Below are 22,285 nucleotides of genomic sequence, written 5' to 3'. Positions count from 1 at the left end.
CTTCCTCCTCCAATGGACTCACGCAACTGCCTAAGCCTAGGACCTCCCACGAACTCAGCAGCAGCAGCAGCAGGAGAAACAACGACCTACCTGAAGACCATGAGCTGCCCCATCCACGACGCAGCAGGCGGCCGCCCTAGACCCACAACCTTAGCCTTCAGTCGCAGCAAGAGCTCCGACGGCGACCACCTCCGCCTCCTCAGCCTACATGGGAAACCAGGGGGGCCGGCCGCCGCCCCCCTCCTCCAGCGGGAGAAGGCCGTCGTCGATTCGAGAGCCTTCTACGGGAAGAACCCCTTCCACCACTCCCATTCGGTGACCTGCGCCATTCCGCCGGTGACCAACCAGGCGTCCTCGTCGGTCGAGGCCAAGGCCAAGAGCGTCGGGAACCTGGCCGGACCGATGCGGCCGCGCCCGAACGTCCTCGAGCTGTGCCCCAACCAGAACGCCTCCTTCAACGCCTACAGGAGGCGCTACAGCCGGTCCTCCGAGAGGAGCTTGGACTTCGAGGACTGCTGCTCGCACGACTTCGGAGGCGCGACCTACTCCCGGATGCGGTACTCGAGGAGGTCCTCCTCGAGGGACAGCGGCAAGGCCTTCGACATCCTGTGCCGGCAGGAGATGGAGGACGCGGCGGCGACGGCAGCGGCGGCGGCGCCGCACGCGACGAACCGAGGGGCCAACATCCGGAAAGGGATGTCACTTTTGTCGCTCTGCGCCGGCAGAGACAACGACTCCGACGACGACGACGACGACGAGGACTTCCGGCGGTCGACGAAGATCCTGAGGCCCCCCACCAGGCACTTCTACCAGAAGGGCATGTCCGGGGTGCCCGTGAAGTGCCCGGCGAAGTACATGGGTCTAGCGTACTGAGGCTCGAGACGGGTGAGGGACGCGTCCCCGCTGTAAAGCGTCAGTCGGGGTTTAGAAAGATGGCTTCCAGATGGTCGTTGTCGGTCTAGGTATTCGAATCTGCTTCCTCTGAGGATGAAGCTGGAAGGATTTGAAGGATGGAGGATTGATCGAGCTGCAAAACAGCTGAGGTGGTCCAACATCTACCAAAATAAACCCCCACCCCCAAATTAATCTCGTGTGAAATCTGCTTGGAAATGGTCGTTATCGGTCTAGGTATTCGAATCTGCTTCGTCTGAGGATGCTATCTGAAGGATTTGAAGGATGGAGGATTGATAGAGTCGCAAAACAGCTGCGGTGGTCCAATATCCACCGGAATGACTCGCCCCCCACCTCCCCAACCCCCTAAAAATGTCGCGAAATCCCCATAAACAGTGAAGGAGACGTACTATGCTCCTCCATCGATCGACTGCGCATGCTCCCTGTGTGTGTGTGTGTGTTGTAAGACAGTGTCGTCAGTGGTGCTTCCGTGTTCCCATTCGAGAAATGGACTTTTAATGATGGCCTTGGTGAAAGCCTGTGTGTGTGTGTGTGTTGGCACAATGTCTTCGTACGCATTTCATTGCGTCATTCTGAGACGCAATCTCTTATTTTTCTTTGTTGTGTTTTTTTGATTTCCTGTAAATAAGAATCTTTTCTTCTCGCCTCTGTGATTCATTGCCAGGAAAATTTCAATATAAATCATTTCCGTATTCCGGCTTGTTACCAAGAACATTACCCACGTCATAACGTTTGTTCGTTGAAAGAACATTGTTCATCAGTTTGCAAATTGCCACAGAGAAATCTTGTAATAGTGAAAATATAATTCAAAATTAATAATGTCCTTTTAAGAGAAGGTACCTACTTTCAAAACTTTTGTTTTTGTATATTAAATGATTACCAATATTCCAGAGTGACAATGTAACAAAATATGTATATATATATATATATATATATATATATATATATATATATATATATATATATATATATATATATATATATATATATATATATACATATATATACATACATACATATATACATAATCAAATGCCTTGCAATATTCTCTGATGCCTTTTATTCATATCATTTAATACCATTCCATGTTTTCAGTGTTGCTTTAAACTAACCAACCCCCCCAACCCTAAACTCCCCCTCCCCCATGCTTTTGTGCAATGCCATACATGTATAACTGTTCCAAAGGGGAATATAATAAAGTATACAACACTATGAATCCGTGTAATGGATACAACTATACATATATACAATATATACATACCTCTGTCATACCGTTTCCCACAGGCTGTTTGTGTATGATACATATATATTGAAATAAATGTATATTTTGTGGGATGTTTCCTAATGAATGTTTGTAAAAATTAAAAATAAAAAAAAATTTTAAAAACTGGAATATTTATGGCAGATGTCATTTCTGTATTTTCTGAAATTGTAACCGTCATATTTTTGTAACCGCTTCGCTCAGACTTCTTCGAGAGCTGAACATCTCCGTTCTTGTAACTGACCTGTCGTCTCCTTTTATATATATATATATAAAAATGTATATGCAAATTGTTGATGGAATAAATATGTCAGTACAAAATGACACTTTGTTTTGTAAAGTCTTCCTCATTTTTTTTGTGAAACAGCGTTATATTTGGTTTTGGCAATGGTATAGGTATGTATGTATGTATGTATATATGTATGTATATATATTTATATATCTATATGTGTGTATGTATATAATTTATATACATATATATACTGTATATATATATATTATAATATATATATATGTATGTGTATATATATATATATATATATATATATATATATATATATATATATATATATATATATATATATATATATATATATATATATATATATATATATATATATATATATATATATATATATATATATATATATATATATAATATCTATACAAATATATATATATATGTATATATATATATATATATATATATATATATATATATATGTATATAATATATATATATATATATATATATATATATATATATATATATATATATATATGTATATAATACATATATATATATATATATATATATATATATATATATATATATATCCATGTATTACGTATGTGTATTTGTATTTACATACATACATACAAACATACATACAGCCTTTTTTAGTCACGTTGCACTGAAGGAGAGAACACTGGAACATGCACATGAAATAAAATAACCGAACATATTAATATCTCGCAAAAGCAGAAAACTATATGTATATATTTTTTCCCCACATAAAACAAAATATCTCTTAAAAGCTTTTTGGGTTCGGCTCTCAATTAAAAAAAAAAAAAAAAAACTAGGTCGCTAGGCCTCCAGTGTGGGTGAAGACTCAGTTTGTTAAAATAATACTTGTTACATTAACATCAAGGGAAAAATTTGCTGTGTGGGTTTTCTGTCAGTAGGTGACTATGTATATGTATATGTATATATACACATATATGCATATATATGTATATATGTATTTATATTTATATATGTATATATATATATATATATATATATATATATATATATATATATATATATATATATATATATATATATATATATATATATATATATATATATATATATATACAGTATATATATATTGTATATGTATATATATATATATATATATGTATATGTATATATATATATTTATTGTATATGTATATGTATACAGCTACGTCAAGGAGAAGTATTTACATGTTAATTCTTCACCAAATATATCTAGTCCATATTTACGCCTACTTGTATTTCACAATCTACTCTTCTGTCTAAAAATAAATATATAAAAAATCCATTTTCATTTCACTCAGCAAATTCCCAATGCGATCTGCACAACACTCACTATTTTTTGCTTCGTCCAAATTGCTGACATCAGCAAGCACCTCATGCTGACCCTCTGACCCCATTTTGGAATTTCGCACACTCATATCAACTATGAACTCCCGTTTCACTTCAGTGATATACTGGCATAAAATGGAAGACTGCAGTGTCTGCGAAAATACAAAACTGAGAAAAATGGTAGATAATCCCTTGCCTCACTACTGATTTTGCAGATACTGCAAATGGGACCCGCTAAATACTCGTGGAGAGCATTGAAGAATCATTCTGAAAATGGTCGTTAATGCAGTTTTCCCTTGCCTTACTACTGATTTTGCAGATACTGCAAATGGGACCCCCCTACATACTCGTGGAAAGCATTGAAGAATAATTCTGGAAATGGTCGATACTGCAGTTTGCCCTTGCCTTACTACTGATTTTGCAGATGCTGCAAATGGGACCCCCTAAATACTCGTGGAAAGCATTGAAGAATCATTCTGAAAATGGTAGATACTTAGTTTTCCCTTGCCTTACTACTGATTTTGCAGATACTGCAAATGGGACCCCCTAAATACTCGTGGAAAGCATTGAAGAATCATTCTGAAAATGGTAGATACTTAGTTTTCCCTTGCCTTACTACTGATTTTGCAGATACTGCAAATGGGACCCCCTAAATACTCGTGGAAAGCATTGAAGAATCATTCTGAAACTGCAGTAACTTGTGTATTAGTGTTTCACGAGCCCAGTAGGTGGCATATCTCAATTTCGAAAATTTTGCAGATACTGCAGTTTTCCATTTTAGGGCAGTATAACCCTAGTCTATTTTTGTTTTATCTATTATCGCTTTTTTGCTGCTCTAACTCGTCTTAATTGCAGTTATGGCCATATATTGTGTCATTCCTTTCCCATTAAAACTTCCTTCTATTTTCAATTTTTGCCTCAACCAGATAATTATCAGATATGCCTCCAGCTACTTCTCTTGAACAATTTCCATTCGTCCGCTTGATCTACCATCTACTCTTGACCAAAACCTGGTCTTACAATCTTTCCCCCCCTCAGAACACCCGCACGCGTGCGCGCGCGCACACACACATCTATATGTATGTATATATATATATATATATATATATATATGCATATATAAATATATATACATAAACATAATAAACATATACACATTATGTGTGTGTGTGTGTTTGTGTGAAACCTAACGGGATAGTGGATAAAGATAAAACTACAGCTAAAAATCTTACGCTTTTTTGGAAACTACAGACGAGGCATGAAAAAGTAGAGACCATTATAAAAACTACAAACTTCTCTTGTGATGAATAATAGTTTCGACCAAGGTGATGAAAAGTCTGGCCATGATTGACTGGTATAAACAAGTATAAAACGCACCGAAGTTTCTTAGGCGCAATCGAGTTCTCTGTACAGCCGCTACAGCGTATAATCGAGGCCACCGAAAACAGATCTATCTTAAGGTGGTCTCAGTGTAATGCTGTATGAGCCGCGGCCCGTGAAACTTTAACCAATGCCCGGTGGTGGCCTTTCCTATATCGTTGCCAGAAGCACGATTATGGCTAACTTGAACCTTAAATAAAATTAAAAACTACTGAGGCTAGAGGGCTGCAATTTGGTATGTTTGATGATTGGAAGGTGGATGATCAACATACCACTTTGCAGCCCTCTAGCCTCAGTAGTTTTTAAGATCTGAGGGCGGACAGAAGAAAGTGCCGAAGGACAGACGAAGCCGGCACAATAGTTTTCTTTTACAGAAAACTAAAAATAGACAAATTATATGTTCCTTTAGACCTTTCGCTTCATATGGAGGTTTTACTTGTCTGAAATAAGTCAGTGCTATTGCACATGATGCTAAAATAATAAGTGATCTATTTTACATCCATAATGTGGTTGAATGCACTGGCTAGGTGATCTGATGGGGTGCATTCAACTACAGGTGTTCTCATGGACTGTATTCACCTAATGGACTTTTGTCAAACTACAGGTGATCAAATGAACTGTATCCAGCTACAGGTGCTCTGAGGGGCTAGATCAAACTACAGCTATCACAATAGGCTATATCTAATAACAGGTGCTCTAACAGACTGCATTAAAAACAGGTGTCCAACTACAGATGCTACAACAGGTGATCAAATGAACTGTATCCAGCTACAGGTGCTCTGAGGGGCTAGATCAAACTACAGCTATCACAATAGGCTATATCTAATAACAGGTGCTCTAACAGACTGCATTAAAAACAGGTGTCCAACTACAGATGCTACAACAGGTGATCAAATGAACTGTATCCAGCTACAGGTGCTCTGAGGGCTAGATCAAACTACAGCTATCACAATAGGCTATATCTAATAACAGGTGCTCTAACAGACTGCATTAAAAACAGGTGTCCAACTACAGATGCTACAACAGGTGATCAAATGAACTGTATCCAGCTACAGGTGCTCTGAGGGGCCAGATCAAACTATGGCTATCACAATACATAATGGACCATATCTAATAACAGGTGCTCTAATAGACTGCATTAAAAACAGGTGTCCAACTACAGATGCTACAACAGGTGATCTAATGAACTGCCTCCACCTACAGGTGCTCTAAGGGTTTAGATCAAGCTACAGCTATCACAATAGACTATATCTAATAACAGGTGCTCTAACAGACTGCATTAAAAACAGGTGTCCAACTACAGATGCTACAACAGGTGATCAAATGAACTGTATCCAGCTACAGGTGCTCTGAGGGGCTAGATCAAACTACAGCTATCACAATAGGCTATATCTAATAACAGGTGCTCTAACAGACTGCATTAAAAACAGGTGTCCAACTACAGATGCTACAACAGGTGATCAAATGAACTGTATCCAGCTACAGGTGCTCTGAGGGGCTAGATCAAACTACAGCTATCACAATAGGCTATATCTAATAACAGGTGCTCTAACAGACTGCATTAAAAACAGGTGTCCAACTACAGATGCTACAACAGGTGATCAAATGAACTGTATCCAGCTACAGGTGCTCTGAGGGCTAGATCAAACTACAGCTATCACAATAGGCTATATCTAATAACAGGTGCTCTAACAGACTGCATTAAAAACAGGTGTCCAACTACAGATGCTACAACAGGTGATCAAATGAACTGTATCCAGCTACAGGTGCTCTGAGGGGCTAGATCAAACTATGGCTATCACAATACATAATGGACCATATCTAATAACAGGTGCTCTAATAGACTGCATTAAAAACAGGTGTCCAACTACAGATGCTACAACAGGTGATCTAATGAACTGCCTCCACCTACAGGTGCTCTAAGGGTTTAGATCAAGCTACAGCTATCACAATAGACTATATCTAATAACAGGTGCTCTAACAGACTGCATTAAAAACAGGTGTCCAATTGTAGATGCCACAATAGGTGATCTAATGAACTGTGTCCAGCTACAGGTGTCTGAAGGGCTAGATCAGGCTACACCTGTCATAATTTGCAGGTATCAAATGAATTTTAAACCAACCACATGTGCTCTGAAGTGCTGGAGCAAACTACACCTGTCATGATGGACTGAATCTGACTGCAGGTGCTCTTGCAGTCTGCACCCGTAAACATTTGCTCCTATGGACTGTGTCCAACTACAAATGCTACAACAGGCCACATCTAAACTCAAAATCATGAGAAGAATACCAACTGTATCTCTGACCTAGTCGCGTTCTTGTGAGAACTGGAGAGAAGTAAGTTTTTTGGGAAATAAGTTGCTTGAGAAATAAGTTGTTTGGGAAATAAGTTTTTTGAGAAGTAAGTTGTTTGGGAAATAAGTTGCTTGAGAAATAATTTGTCTGGGAAATAGGCTGTTTGGGAAGTAAGTTGCTTGAGAAATAAGTTGTCTGGGAAACAAGCTGTTTGGGAAATAAGTTGTCTGGGAAATAAGTTGTTTGGGAAATAAGTTGCTTGAGAAATAAGTTATCTGGGAAATAAGTTGTTTGGGAAATAAGTTCTCTGGGAAACAAGTTGTTTGGGAAATAACTTGTTTTGGAAATACATTGCTTGAGAAATAAGTTGTTTGGGAAATAAGTTTTCAGGGAAATAACTGCTTGAGAAATAAGTTGTTTGGGAAATAAGTTGCCTGAGAAATAAGTTGTTTGGGAAATAAGTTGTTTGAGAAGTAAGTTGTTTGGGAATTAAGTTGCTTGAGAAATAAGTTGTCTGGGAAATAAGTTTCCTGAGATATAAGTTGTCCGAGAAATAAATTGTCTTACAAATAAGTTGTTTGGGAAATAAATTGTCTGGGAACTAAGTTGTTTTGGGAAATAGGTTGCTTCAAAAATAAGTTGTTTGGGAAATAAGTTGTCTTGGAAATAAGTTGTTTGGGAAATAATTTGTCTGGGAAATAAGTTGTTTTGGGAAATCAGTTACATGGGAAATAAGTTGCCTGGGAAATAAGCTGCTTGAGAAATAAGTTTGGGAAATAAGTTGCTTGAGAAATAAGTTGTCTGGGAAATAAGTTGCTTGAGAAATAAGTTGTTTGGGAAATAAGCTGCTTGAGAAATAAGTTTCTTGAGAAATGAGTTGTTTGGGAAATAAGCTGCTTGAGAAATAAGCTGTCTGGGAAATAAGTTGTCAAACGCCTTCTGTTCTGTATTCAATAAAAGTGAAAGTGGCCCAAAATAAACCTAAAGTGAAAGTAAAAGGCTCTAATGTGAATGGATTTCTAAAAACCTTTTTGAAAATACTGTTTAAGTTGTATAATTCCATTAGGTTGTATTTAGAGGCCGACTTGCCAAGGAACTGGTAAAGATTGTTTGACACATGAAAACTCATTTCCCAGTTATCCAAACGTGTGGGTGGTTAGGTTCTTGGCGTTACACACACACACACACACACACACACACACACAAAATCCCCAGATGAAATGATTGATAAATAAATTTCTCGGGCAGAAATGAACTACTGGACCCATATAGCATTGGCACCAAATGTTCCAATTATATATATATATATATATATATATATATATATATATATATATATATATATATATATATATATATTCAGCGGATCATTCAACCATTCCCGGTACTTGGAATCAATGCAGGAATGGCAGTAGCTGCAGTTTCGATAAACAAAGCCAATCGTCAATTTTCCCAGCGCGCTTTGTTCTGGACAGGTGTGTAAATACCTGCATAAATAGATAAATAAATAAGTAAATAAATAAGTAAGAGTGCCAGGAAATCATACGCTTGCTTTTCTTTGTAAAGATAAGCGAGAGAGAGAGAGAGAGAGAGAGAGAGAGAGAGAGAGAGAGGTGTTATGATTGAGAGTCTTATATTTTATATATACACCCCACGGGTAGGTTCTCTTTAATTCGTGAGTGTTTTCAGTTCGACGTCGCCGCCCCCCGGAGGTTTGAAGTTTTTCGTTCGCCCTTCCGAGGAATGATGATAATAATAAGTCGCCGTGCTTTCCTCTACGTCCTCCCAAGAAGAAGAAAAGGAAGAGGATTCCTCGGAACTTCGTCTTATTTACAACCGAAGGCGATGGGAATCTACACTGAATAAATAGGCGTGGGAATCTTAAAGTAGGCGATGTCGATGGGGAACTATTACGCACTGGCAAGTACGGCGGCGCAGGGGGCGTGGTGAATACCTCCCCCCCTCCCTCCACTTCCTCTTTCCACCTCCTCCCCCCTTCCCCGTTCCTATCCTGGGATATAAAGCGAGGAAGAGTTCGCCTTCCCACATTTGTTAGCGACGCGTAGGACAGAGCAGTAGTGTGCTAAGCCGCTCCCCGCCCCCGAAACAGGAATTACGACAGACAGATAGATATCCACACACCAAACACGCATCTCTCCGCTCGCTTCTTCTTTTTTTCCGTTTGTTTTCCGTCTCGGTTTTTTGGAGTGACGGAGGACGGCCTCGATCGGGAACTCTATCTGTCTCTCTGTCTGTGTGCCTCTAAGTGATTCCAGCGAAGGCGACCGTTGCCTTTCTCTGTGTGAAAGGGGAGATAGAGAGAAAGGCAAAGAGGGGATATCTCGCCTCGTCGTCCCTCGTCCGTGTGAAAACTTAAAGAAGAAGAAACTAAACTGTGTGAAGGGGAAGGGAAGAGAGATAGAGAGAGAGAGATAGAGAGGCTAAAAGGGCTATCTCGCCTCGTCCCTCTCCGTGCCAAAACTTAAAGAAGAGGAAGCAAAGCAGACGAACGAACGGCAGGCAGGATAAAATGGCCACGAACAAAATAGCCATGAAGTTCCGGAGCATCACGTACCCGAACCACGACAGCCCGACCCACACGAAGAGGGGCAGGCTCCAGCGGATGCAGAGCTTCGACTTCACCCACGGGGAGACCTGCACCACGACGACGACCTCCGCCTCCTCCTCCTCCTCCTCCTCCGCCCGGAGGGAAGTCTCGGCGGAGGGCCGCCTGAGGACCAGACACTTCCAGCACACCCACTCGGCGTCGCACTCCTCCTACTCCTCGAACACTTTGGCCCCCGGGCAGAAGCTCCTCAGGTTCTCGGACGAGTGCTGGTGCAGTCCCTCCCCCGCGATAGACCACGGGGGGCGCCAGGCGCGGAGCGTCGGCTGCCTCACGTCGCCCAAGTCGAGACCCGGGTCCGCGATTCGACTCGGAGGAGGAGGAGCAACAGGCAGCAGCGCCGTCGAACGACTTGTTGACTGGCAGAGGGAGAGCGGCGGAGGAGGAGGAGGAGGCTGTGGAGGCTGTGGTGGCGGCGGCGGCGGAGGCTTCGAGAGACACAGCCTGAGTCCCAGCCACAGCTACGAGCGACAGTCGAGGCAGAGTCGCTCGAGGGAGAGGCGCCTCGAGAAGGAATCCTCCTCCTCCTCCTCTAGCGAGAGGCGCAGCCACCTCAGCTCCTCCGGGAGTCTCCTGCAGTCGTCGAAGTCGAGCTCCGTCGACGTCGTGACCACCTCCCCTACTGCCACCGCCATCACGACGCCCACGACCCCGCCCGTGTCCGCCGAGGGGCGGAACCGCCGGTCGCAGTTCAGGAGGGCGTGGTCGCTCTTCTCCCTCGCGTGCGACAAGGAGGTGGAGAGAGGGGGGGGAGAGCAGAGGAGGGAGAAATCCCCCCAGCAGCGTATCTTGCGCCCCCCGACGCGTCATGTCTACAGGCGCGGCCTCTCGGGGCTCCCTATCGAGTGCTCGTCGAGGTACCTCGGCCTCGCCTACTGATTTTCGGCGGAGGCGGACCCGTCGCTGGCAGTCCGCCCGAGGCAGTGGACGCGTTGACCCTGGGGAGAAGAGGACCTCTTTCTTCTCCTCCTTCTTCTTCTTCTTCTTTCCTTCGCTTTGACCCTGGGGAAGAAGAGGACCTCCTTCTTCTTCTCCTTCTTCTTTCCTTCGCTTTGACCCTGGGGAAGAAGAGGACCTCCTTCTTCTTCTCCTTCTTCTTTCCTTCGCTTTGACCCTGGGGAAGAAGAGGACCTCTTTCTTCTTCTCCTCCTTCTTCGCCTTCTTCTTTCCTTCGCGATGACAGGGAGCTGGTCTCCGATCAGTCATCGCGGTGAAATGGTGTTGTCGCTTTTTTATTGCTAAGTAAAACTTCAATGAACTTGTGCCTGTTGATGTCATGTGTGTGTATAGTGTATATATATGTACATGTGCACGCTAGCACGCACGCGCGCGCTTGCGTGCGCGCGTCTTTCGCGAGGTAATACAACGAAAGCCTTCGATGGATGACGATGACGATGCTCACGACAAAACCGTTTGTTCTGTTTGAATAGATTTTCGTGAAAGAAAAAATAAGTTTGTCGGAAGAGAAGGGATTTTGGGCCCGGCTCGGTTACCTTTGTTTCTGCTACTGAAAGAAACAACGGGAAAGTTTATTGTATACTTTGTGCGATTTTGGAAGGAACTCTAAACACAATTTCTTCTGGAGAAAAGAAAATAGATGCTCAATGATAAACAAAAAAAAAAAAAAAAAACATTGTGAATGAATTATACGATTTTTAGAAATCACTTCAAAAAAATTTGTTTAGTTTTATATGTTTTTTTTTTTAAGAGTAAATACATTGTCTAGATGAAACAGCTTTGTATATGGTGCTTGGAAGAAACCACAATAAATATATTGTTGGGGGAAGACAGCTAAATGTATTGTTTGGGGGAAATAAAGCTAAATATAATTTTTGGTGGAAACAACATTAATTATATTGTTTGGAAGAAACAACACTACATATGTTGTTAGGAGGGAAGAACACTAATTGTATTTTTTGGAAGAAACGACATTAATTATATAGTTTGGAGTTAACAAAGCTAAATATATTGTTTGGCAGAAACTACAAGAAATATATTGTTTGGAGGAAACAACAAGAAATACACTGTTTGGAGGAAACAACAAGAAATATGCATTTTTGAGGAACCACAATAAATATATTGATTGGTGGAAACAACATGAAATATACTGTTTAGTGGAAACAACACTAAATATTTTATTTAGAGGAAATGACACTGATTATACTGTTTATAGGAAACAAAATTAAATATATTATTTGTTTGGAGAAAACAACAATAAATACATTATTTAGAAACAAAAGTAAATACACTGTTTAAAGGAAACAACAGGAAAATATTGTTTAGAGAAAACAACACTGATTACTGTTTGGAAGCAACAACAGAAAATATATTGTTTTGAGGAAAAATGGCTAATATATTTTTCCAAGTAACAACAGCAAATATATTATTTCAAGGAAACAACAGTAAATTTTTTCAAGAAACAACAGCAATTGTATTGTTTGACGGAAAAAACAATAAATATATTGTTTGGAGGAAACAACAATAGATACATTATTAGGAAGAGATGTATGATTCATCATTTGCAGATAATTATATAAAAAAATTAGAGATCAGCGCTTGCCCTATGAGCCTACAAAGGCCCAGGAGGATATATATATATATATATATATATATATATATATATATATATATATATATATATATATATATATATATATATATATATATAAGTTAATCTTTGTTAGAAATATATTATAAGAAAAATGTGTAACAAAATGTTGTTTTTAAATGTATAACAAAATTTTTTTTCACCAAATGCATAGCAAAATATTGTTTTTTGGAAATGTATAACAAAGTACTGTTGTTTGGGAATGCATAACAAAATACGGTTTTTTGGAAGTCCATAACAAACTACTTTTTTACGAAATGTATAAAATAATTTTTTATATATATAACAAAATATTTTTTGTATGAAATGTATAAGAGAAAATACTTTTGTTGGAGAAAATGTATACGAAAAGATCATTTTGTTGGAGAAATTTGATAAGAAAAGATAATTTTGTTGGATAAACTTTATAAATGATAATTTTGTTGAAGAAAATTTATAAGAAAAGATCATTTTGTTGGAGAAAATTTATAAATAGATAATTTTGTTGGAGATTATCTATAAGATAATTTTGTTGGATAAAATTTATAAGAAAAAAAAAATTTGTTGGAGAAACTGTGTAAGAAAAGATCATTTTGTTGGAGAAAATTAATAAAAGATAATTTTGTTGGAGAAAATAAATAAAAGATAATTTTGTTGGCGAAAATGTATATGAAAAAATGATTTTGTTGGTGAAAATGTATAAAAGATAATTTTTTTTAGAGAAAATGTATAAGAAAAGATGGTTTTGTTGAAGAAAATGTATAAGAATTTTGTTGGAGAAAGTTTATAAGAAAAGATAATTTTGTTGGAGAAAATGTATAAGAAAAGATAATTCTGTTGGAGAAAATGTATAAGATAAGATAATTTTGTTGGAGAAATTTTATACAAAAAGATAATTTTGTTGGAGAAAATTTATAAGAAAAGATAATTTTGTGGAAGAAAATGTATAAGAAAAGATGATTTTGTTGGAGAAAATTTATAAAAAGATAATTTTGTTGGAGAAAATGTATAAGATAATTTTGTTGGAGAAAATGTATAAAAGATAATTTTGTTGGAGAAAATGTATAAGAAAAGATAATTTTGTTGGAGAAAATGTATAGGAAACTACACTAATTGAAGGGCAATACATTTCAAAAAAAATTATCACAGAAAATGTGTAACACAATATTTTTACTAGTTTACAATTACCTTACAAATTAGCCCAGGGAATTAGTCACTGAGGAAATTAGTCACGAACAAAGAGAATCAGTCACGAACTAAGGGAATTAGTCATTTATGTAAGGGAATTCATCACGAACTATGGTAATTTACCACGAACAACGAGAATAGGTCACGAACAAAGAGAATTAATCACGAACTAAGGAACAAAGAGAATCGCTCACGAACTATGAGAATCAGTCACGAACAAAAAGAATCAATCACGAACTATGGGAATTAGTCGTTTATGTAAGGGAATTCATCACGAACAACGAGATAGGTCACAAACAAAGAGAAGTACTCAAGAACTGAGGAAATCAGTCACGAACAAAGAGAATCACTCAGGAACTAAGAGAATCAGTCACGAACAAAGAGAATCAGTCACGAACAAGGAGAATCGGTCACAAACTAAGGGAATTGGTCGTTTATCTAAGGGAATTCATCACGAACTATGGGAATTTGTCACGAACGAAGATAATTAGCCATGATCCAAGGGAATTAGTAGCGAATTATGGGATTAGAAACTATGGGAATTTGTCCACGAACAAAGGGAATTAGTCATGAATTATGAGATTCATGAATTATGGGAATCACGAATTAAGGTTATCAAGAACTATGGGAATTTGTCACGAATTACGGGACTCACGAACTTAAGGTATTTGTCACGAACTATGGGAAATAGTCACGAGCAAAGAGAATTAGTCACGAATTACCGGAACCACCAACTAAGGGAATTGGTCACGAACTAACGGAATTAGCCGTTTATCTAAGGGAAATGACCGCGAACTATGGGAATTTGCCACGAACAAAGAGAATTAGTGACGATCCAAGGGAATTAGTAACGAATTATGGGATTAGGAACTATGGGAATTTGTCACGAACAAAGGGAAATAGTCAGGAAATATGGGGAATTGGTCACGAATTGCGGGAATCACGAACTAGGGAATTGGTCACGAATTAAGGGAATTAGTCAGAAATAAGGGAATTAGCCCTGAACTAAGGGAAGCATTCACGAACTAGGCTCACTCTGACATATCATACATAAGTGGGTTCACTGACATTTAGAGAGAGAGAGAGAGAGAGAGAGAGAGAGAGAGAGAGAGAGAGAGAGAGAGAGAGAGAGAGAGAATACATATAAAAAACGAGTAGAAATTAACTCTTAAGCTTTGTAAATGTTTTTTGAGAATCTCCGAATCTTCCAAAAGATTTGCATCCGTATGTAAGTTTAGTCAATCGTATAGGCCTTCTCTCTCCACCACTCCTTAGAAAAACCTTGAAGATGAAACCTTGCTCATATCAGTGATCATTCTTTTAGTGATCATTCTTTTTAGCGATCATCCGTTTTAGTGATCATTCTTCAGACTTGGAAGCTGATGATTCATAGTTCAAGAAGAGGACTGTAGGTCCTCTTAGAAAGACACTCCTTTATAGGATACCTATTTTTTTTCTCCATAAAAGATCATTCTTTTAGTGATCATCCGTTTTAGTGATCATTCTTCAGACTTGGAAACTGATGATTCATAGTTCAAGAAGAGGACTTTAGGTCTTCTTAAGAAAAGTCACTCTTGTAGGATACTCCTTTTTCTTTTCTCACCAAAAACGAAAAAAATACACACCTGTATTTTTGGGTTCAAGAGGACTTTAGGTCCTAATTAAGAAGAGAGACTCTTGTAGGATACTTCTTATTTCTCCCAAAAACGAAATAAAAAAAATACACACTTGTATTTTTGGAAAACAAACCTTCTTGCAAATATATATAGTTCTTCAGTAACTGAAGTTTTCACGAAAAGCTATATGTATATATATATATATATATATATATATATATATATATATATATATATATATATATATATATATATATATATATATATATATATATATATATATATATATATATATATATACATATACTATATATATATATATATATATATATATATATATATATATATATATATATATATATATATATATATATATATATATATATATATATATATATATATATATATATATATATATATATATATATACAGTAGGTCTTCTCAAAACGAGGTGTTACACGGTGTCACCCAGTAACTCTCTCTCAGTGGTCTTTCATCAAACTGATTTTTTTCTATTGTGATCGAAGAATTTTTTCTTTTAAAATAAGGGAATTCTTCGACGCAAAAAACTCTGTAGAAATACTTGATAAGTGGCCTTCCATGACTGAGCTGGAATGGGGTCTGACTGTGGCATGAAATTCCAGGCAGACCTCGTCCAGTTTGTGTCGTTTCTCTGCTGTATATGCGTATTATATGACTGTGTTCCTACATATTTTGTATATACATTTATATCTCTACAACAATAAAGTATGATATTGTATATTGTTTATAATATTCCATTGTTTTTTGACCAACAATCCATGTGAGATACTATGCCATACTGACAAAGAATTGTAAGGAATACGTTATCAAATATACAACGAATTGTAAGGAATACTTTATCAAATAGACAAAGAATTGTAAGGAATACTTCATCAAACAGACAAAGAATTGTAAGGAATACTTTATCAAATAGACAAAGCAATGTAAGGAATACTTGATCAAACAGACACATAATTGTAAGGAATACTTTATCAAATAGACAAAGAATTGTAAGGAATACTTTATCAAATAGACAAAGAATTGTAAGGAATACTTCACCATATTGACAAAGAATTGTAAGGAATACTTTATCAAAAAGACAAAGAATTGTAAGAAATACTTCACCATATTGACAAAGAATAGTAAGGAATACTTTATCAAATAGACAAAGAATTGTAAGGAATACGTCACCATATTGACAAAGAATTGTAAGGAATACTTTACCATATTGACAAAGAATTGTGAGGAGTACTTTATCAAATAGACAAAGAATTGTAAGGAATACTTTATCAAGTAGACAAAGAATTGTAAGGAATACTTTACCATACTGACAAAGAATTGTAAGGAGTACTTTATCAAACAGACAAAGAATTGTAAGGAATACTTTATCAAGTAGACAAAGAATTGTAAGGAGTACTTTACCATATTGACAAAGAATTGTAAGGAGTACTGTATCAAATAGACAAAGAACTGTAAGGAATACTTTACCATATTGCCAAAGAAATGTAATGAATGCTTTATCAAATAGACAAAGAACTGTAAGGAATACTTTATCAAATAGACAAAAAACTGTAAGGAATACTTTATCAAATAGACAAAGAACTATAAGGAATACATTATCAAACAGACAAAGAATTGTAAGGAATACATTATCAAACAGACAAAGAATTGTAAGAAATACTTTACCATATTGACAAAGAATTGTGAGGGGACTTTATCAAATACACAAAGAATTGTAAGGAATACTTTACCATATTGACAAAGAATTGTAAGTAGAAGCTTTATTGGTCTTAGGAAGCTTGAATTTCAAGTCAATGGCCCCTGTAGGTTTGTTCCACATGAATAGGGTCCATCCCTGACTAATAAATAATGATAATAATCGTATTATCAAGACTCAAAAACACATAATTGGTCTATTGTCATAAAATTATTGATTATCTGACGTGAAAAGAAAATATGAACGAAGAGGTATGGACATTTTATGAATATTTACTTATATACATATCAGATATTTCCTGAAAGTTCAAACGAAGATGCAATATATTACTACCCCAAAACAATTTTCCCTTGTATTTCAATAATTTACTTACATTACAATTTTCCCTTGTATTTCAATAATTTCCTTACATTTTTATCTGTTCATTTGTCAGTTTGTTAATTTATTTTTCTTTTTAAATAACTTATCTCCTCTTTTGAATTCTCTATTATCTTCTGTAACTTCTTTCAAATGAACAGTATATTGTTTGGAAGCTTCAATTTCAAGTCAGTAATGGCCCCTCTGGTGGGCTTGTCCTATTTGAATAGGGGTTCATCTTCTGAATAATAATAATAATAATAATAATAATAATAATAATAATAATAATAATAATAATAATAATAATAATAATAATATACAAAAGATTACTATATTAAATCTTGTAAGTTTCAGTTGCAAGTCAGAGCTCATTCCTTCTCTCTCTCTCTCTCTCTCTCTCTCTCTCTCTCTCTCTCTCTCTCTCTCTCTCTCTCTCTCTCTCTCACACACACACACACACGCACACACGAGCAAGAGAATATTTGTCAGGTAGAAATAAAACAATCCCAAATGAAACAGGAATCCTAGCTGAAACGGAGTCTTAAATGAAACAGAATCTTCAAAGGAACCTTAAAAATTCAGAACAGGAATTACAATATATAATCTGTTTTGCATCAGGTGACATTTGGGTCCAAACACTGACGACCTTTCACTTATTATTCCTTTCCTCTGGGACTGACTGTTTGTTATTTGCAAGTTTGTGAGTCTGAGACTGACTGTTTCTTATTTGCAAACCTGTGAGAGTCTGGGATATACTGTTTTTACCTGCAATGTTTGTGAGCCTTTTGGGATTGACTATTTGTTCATTGCAAGGTTTGTGAAGCTTTTGGGATTGACTGTTTGTAACTTGCAAGATTTGTGAGCCTTTTGGGACTGACTGTTTGTTATTTGCAAGGTTTGTGAGCCTTTTGGGATTGACTGTTTGTTACCTGCAAGGTCTGTGAGCCTTTTGGGATTGACTGTTTGTTACTTGCAAGGTTTATGAGCCTTTTGGGACTGACTGACTGATCAATATACCAATTTGCAGCCGTCTAGCCTCACTAGTTTTTAAGATCTGAGGGCGGACAGAAAAACTGCGGACAGAATAAAGTGCGGACGGACAGACAAAGCCAGCGCAATAGTTTTCTTTTACAGAAAACTAAAACTAGAAATAACTGCGGTGTTACCGATTAATTCATACTGAAATTAATTTCAGCATGAACTGCTACATCTGAGTTAAGTAACTGTTATCCATTGCCGAACTTCTCCAAAGTTCCAGAGGTCTTTTATTCCTCGCACCGTTGGAATGTGGAACAGTCTCCCTACTGAGGATATTGTGCAACTGGAACCTGAACAGTTCCAGGGAAGAGTCAATGCATTACTACCCTAAAACAATTCTCCTTGTACTTTTAATAATTTACTTACATTTTTACCTATTTATTTATTAGTTTGACTTATTTTTTCCTTGCTAATAACTGATATCTTCTTTCTATATCTCCTGTTATCTTCTGCAAGTTCCTTCAAATAAACACCATAATATTCTTTGGAAGCTTGAATTTCAAGTCAATGGCCCCCCTGTGGTACTCTTGTTCCATATGAATAGGGATTTATCTTCTGAATAATAATAATAATAATAATAATAATAATAATAAATAATAATAATAATAATAATAATAATAATAATAATAATAATAATAATTTCATGTCACTGGTCCCCGTGGGCTTGTTCAATATGAATAGGGGCTTATCTCCTGAATAATAATAATAATAATAATAATAATAATAATAATAATAATAATAATAATAATAATAATAATTCTGTATCATACTCCACCATACTGAAAATCATAAAAATTTAACTTTCCACTCTGCCAGATTTCTCCCAACACGAGTCCAGGATTTGGGACAGCGAAACGATTTTGGTGATTTTCACTCAACGCAGGATCGTTCAAATGCTTCATTTTATCCTATAACATAATATATGAATCAGTAGTTCAATTTCGGGGGGAAGGATTCGACCAACACTCAGGGACGTGGAGTCCTCTACCAAGGGGTCCACAACTCTCCAAAGAGTGCTTTCCCGGATTTCGGACACGGGGCACCTGTGTTCCAGGTCCTTGGCACTGCCTTGGGTACCAGGGCCTAGGTGGCACCACTTACAAGCAGTTAGTCTTGAAACTTGACAAGCAGTTAGTCTTGAAAGGATTGACTTGATATATATATATATATATATATATATATATATATATATATATATATATATATATATATAATATATGACACCAAAACAATAACGCAAAGAACGCATCTTCAAAATGAATGACCTAAACTCCATAAAACGCATAATAAAAAAAAATCCTTCAGAATGAACCCAATTTTAACCTAATCATCCCCCGGACAACTCTCAAGCAATCAATCTTAAAAAACTTCAGCAGAAAAAAAAAGGGACAATTACTTCTTACTTCTGATGGGGTCTAAGTTCTCTTCGTCGTCCTCTTAAAACTCAAGAAGAAGAAGAAGAAGAAGAAGAAGAAGAAGAAGAAGAAGAAGAAGAAGAAGAAGAAAAGCTCTTAAAACTCAAAAATAAGAAGAAGAAGGAGAAGAAGGAGAAGAAGAAGGAGAAGAGGAAGGTGGAGGAGGAGGAGGAGGAAGGTGAGGAGAAGAAGAAGAAGAAAAAGAAGAAGAAGAAAAAGAAGAAGAAAAAAGGAGAAGAAGAAAAAAAAAAGCTCTTAAAACTCAAATAGAAGAAGAAGAAGAAGATGAAGAAGAAGAAGAAGAAGAAGAAGAAGAAGAAGAAGAAGAAGAAGAAGAAGAAGAAGAAGAAGCTCCATACACATGTATATATATGATGATTATAATCACTTTTGTGCATGATTCATTTATCACACATTATCACAGGTGATAATGTGTGATAAACTCAAGAATAAGAAGAGGAAGAAGAAGAAGAAAAAGCTCTTAAAACTCAAGAAGAAGAAGAAGAAGAAGAAGAAGAAGAAGAAGAAGAAGAAGAAGAAGAAGAAGCTCTTAAAACTCAAGAAGAAGAAGAAGAAGAAGAAGAAGAAGAAGAAGAAGAAGAAGAAGAAGAAGAAGAAGAAGAAGAGGGCAACAACAACTCGCCTCGTCACCCATCTCTGAGTGGAGCCGGTTAGGACCGACTGAGGAGGTCCCTTATATTTTTTGTCTTGCTTGAGGAAGGTGAATACAAAAAAAACAAAACCATCTGTGTGGCAACACCATCATCATCATCATCAGAGTGGGAGCCAGATCAATAGCATGGCTGATTGGCATAAGGCGAATTAGCACGCTTAAGCCCCTTAGACTCGGCGTAATTACGACGACTGCAGGGTGGCAGAGGTGAAGCCTTTGCAAGCGATTACGGAATCAGAAAGCCTGGGGGACGAACTGGGGGACAAGATTTTAAAACGTTACGCGACGTCGACAGACCCTGGGGAGAGGCGTACTTCCTTCTAGAGTCTGTCGTTATTTCCCAGTCAGATCCTGGGGAGAGTTTCCCAGTCAGATCCTGGGGAGGCTTCCTTCCTTCCAGAGTCTGTCGTCATTTCCCAGTCAGATCCTGGGGAGAGTTTCCCAGTCCGATCCTGGGGAGAGACGTCCTCCCTTCCAGATTCTGTCATTTCCCAGTCAGATCCTGGGGAGGGTTTCCCAGTCAGATCCTGGGGAGAGTTTCCGATCCGATCCTGGGGAGAGACGTCCTCCCTTCCAGATTCTGTCGACATTTCCCAGTCAGATCCTGGGGAGGGTTTCCCAGTCAGATCCTGGGGAGAGTTTCCCAGTCCGATCCTGGGGAGAGACGTCCTCCCTTCCAGATTCTGTCGACATTTCCCAGTCAGATCCTGGGGAGAGTTTCCCAGTCAGATCTTGGGGAGGGTTTCCCTGTCAGATCCTGGGGAGTCTTCCTTCCTTCCAGTCTGTCGTCATTTCCCAGTCAGATCCTGGGGAGAGTTTCCCAGTCAGATCCTGGGGAGGGTTTCCCAGTCAGATCCTGGGGAGGGTTTCCCAGTCAGAACCTGGGGAGAGTTTCCCAGTCAGATTCTGCGGAGGCGTCCTTCATTCAAGAGTCTGGTCCTCCCAGAGTCTGTCGTCATTTAACCAGTCAGATCCTGGGGAGAGTTTCCCAGCCAGATCCTGCGGAGGCGTCCTTCCTTCAAGAGTCTGGTCCTTCCAGAGTCTGTCGTCATTCCCCCGCTCTAAATGTGCATTCTGAGTGAGATGACTCTCCGGGAGAGGAGAAAATGAGTCCGAACGTCGCCTTTGATGGAAGGCGGGCGGAATTCCTTATGAGGGGCTCCAGATGTGGCAATCGCTCCAGAGAACCAGGGTGACGTCGAGGCTGTTTGTTTATTTACTTTACTTCTTCTTCTTCTTTCTAAAAGAGATCAATATGGCTGGTCTTAGCTGCACTCCTCTTCTTACAAATCCCACCGTTTAAGTGGCGTGATATCGATGCAATTTAGACTCTGTCATACCGAGATTCAAGATGACGAGTCAAAATTATTTATTTACTTCGCAATCTTTTGAGGCTCTAATTGCACCTCATCATGTGAGGAATACAGGACCTCTGCAACTGAGAAGTCCGACGGCGAGGCAAATTTACTGCATATTGGTGCTCTTCAGCAAATCTGGTAGCTCTCGGTAATAAAAGGGGATCAGGGGTCATTTGTGAATGCGAAAGATCTCTGTTAAAATATAGCTTATGAAAAACTGACTGACAAG

At 38.0% G+C, this 22,285-nt stretch overlaps 1 protein-coding gene across 1 annotated transcript; it reads left to right on the top strand.

Annotated features, from left to right (window-relative positions):
- The first annotated feature begins 9,357 nt into the window (after positions 1 to 9,357).
- On the top strand, positions 9,358 to 12,692 carry LOC136842915 (uncharacterized). Its single transcript, XM_067110866.1, has one exon. It carries the CDS (start codon positions 9,991 to 9,993, stop codon positions 10,963 to 10,965), a length of 975 nt encoding a protein of 324 aa, XP_066966967.1. The 5' UTR covers positions 9,358 to 9,990; the 3' UTR covers positions 10,966 to 12,692.
- The last annotated feature ends 9,593 nt before the right edge of the window (positions 12,693 to 22,285 follow it).

This window comes from Macrobrachium rosenbergii, chromosome 10, assembly GCF_040412425.1.
Source record: "Macrobrachium rosenbergii isolate ZJJX-2024 chromosome 10, ASM4041242v1, whole genome shotgun sequence".
Taxonomy (NCBI): Eukaryota; Metazoa; Arthropoda; class Malacostraca; order Decapoda; family Palaemonidae; genus Macrobrachium; species Macrobrachium rosenbergii.
Note: the sequence above shows the minus strand (reverse complement) of the source record. Positions and strands in the feature narration are given on the sequence as shown.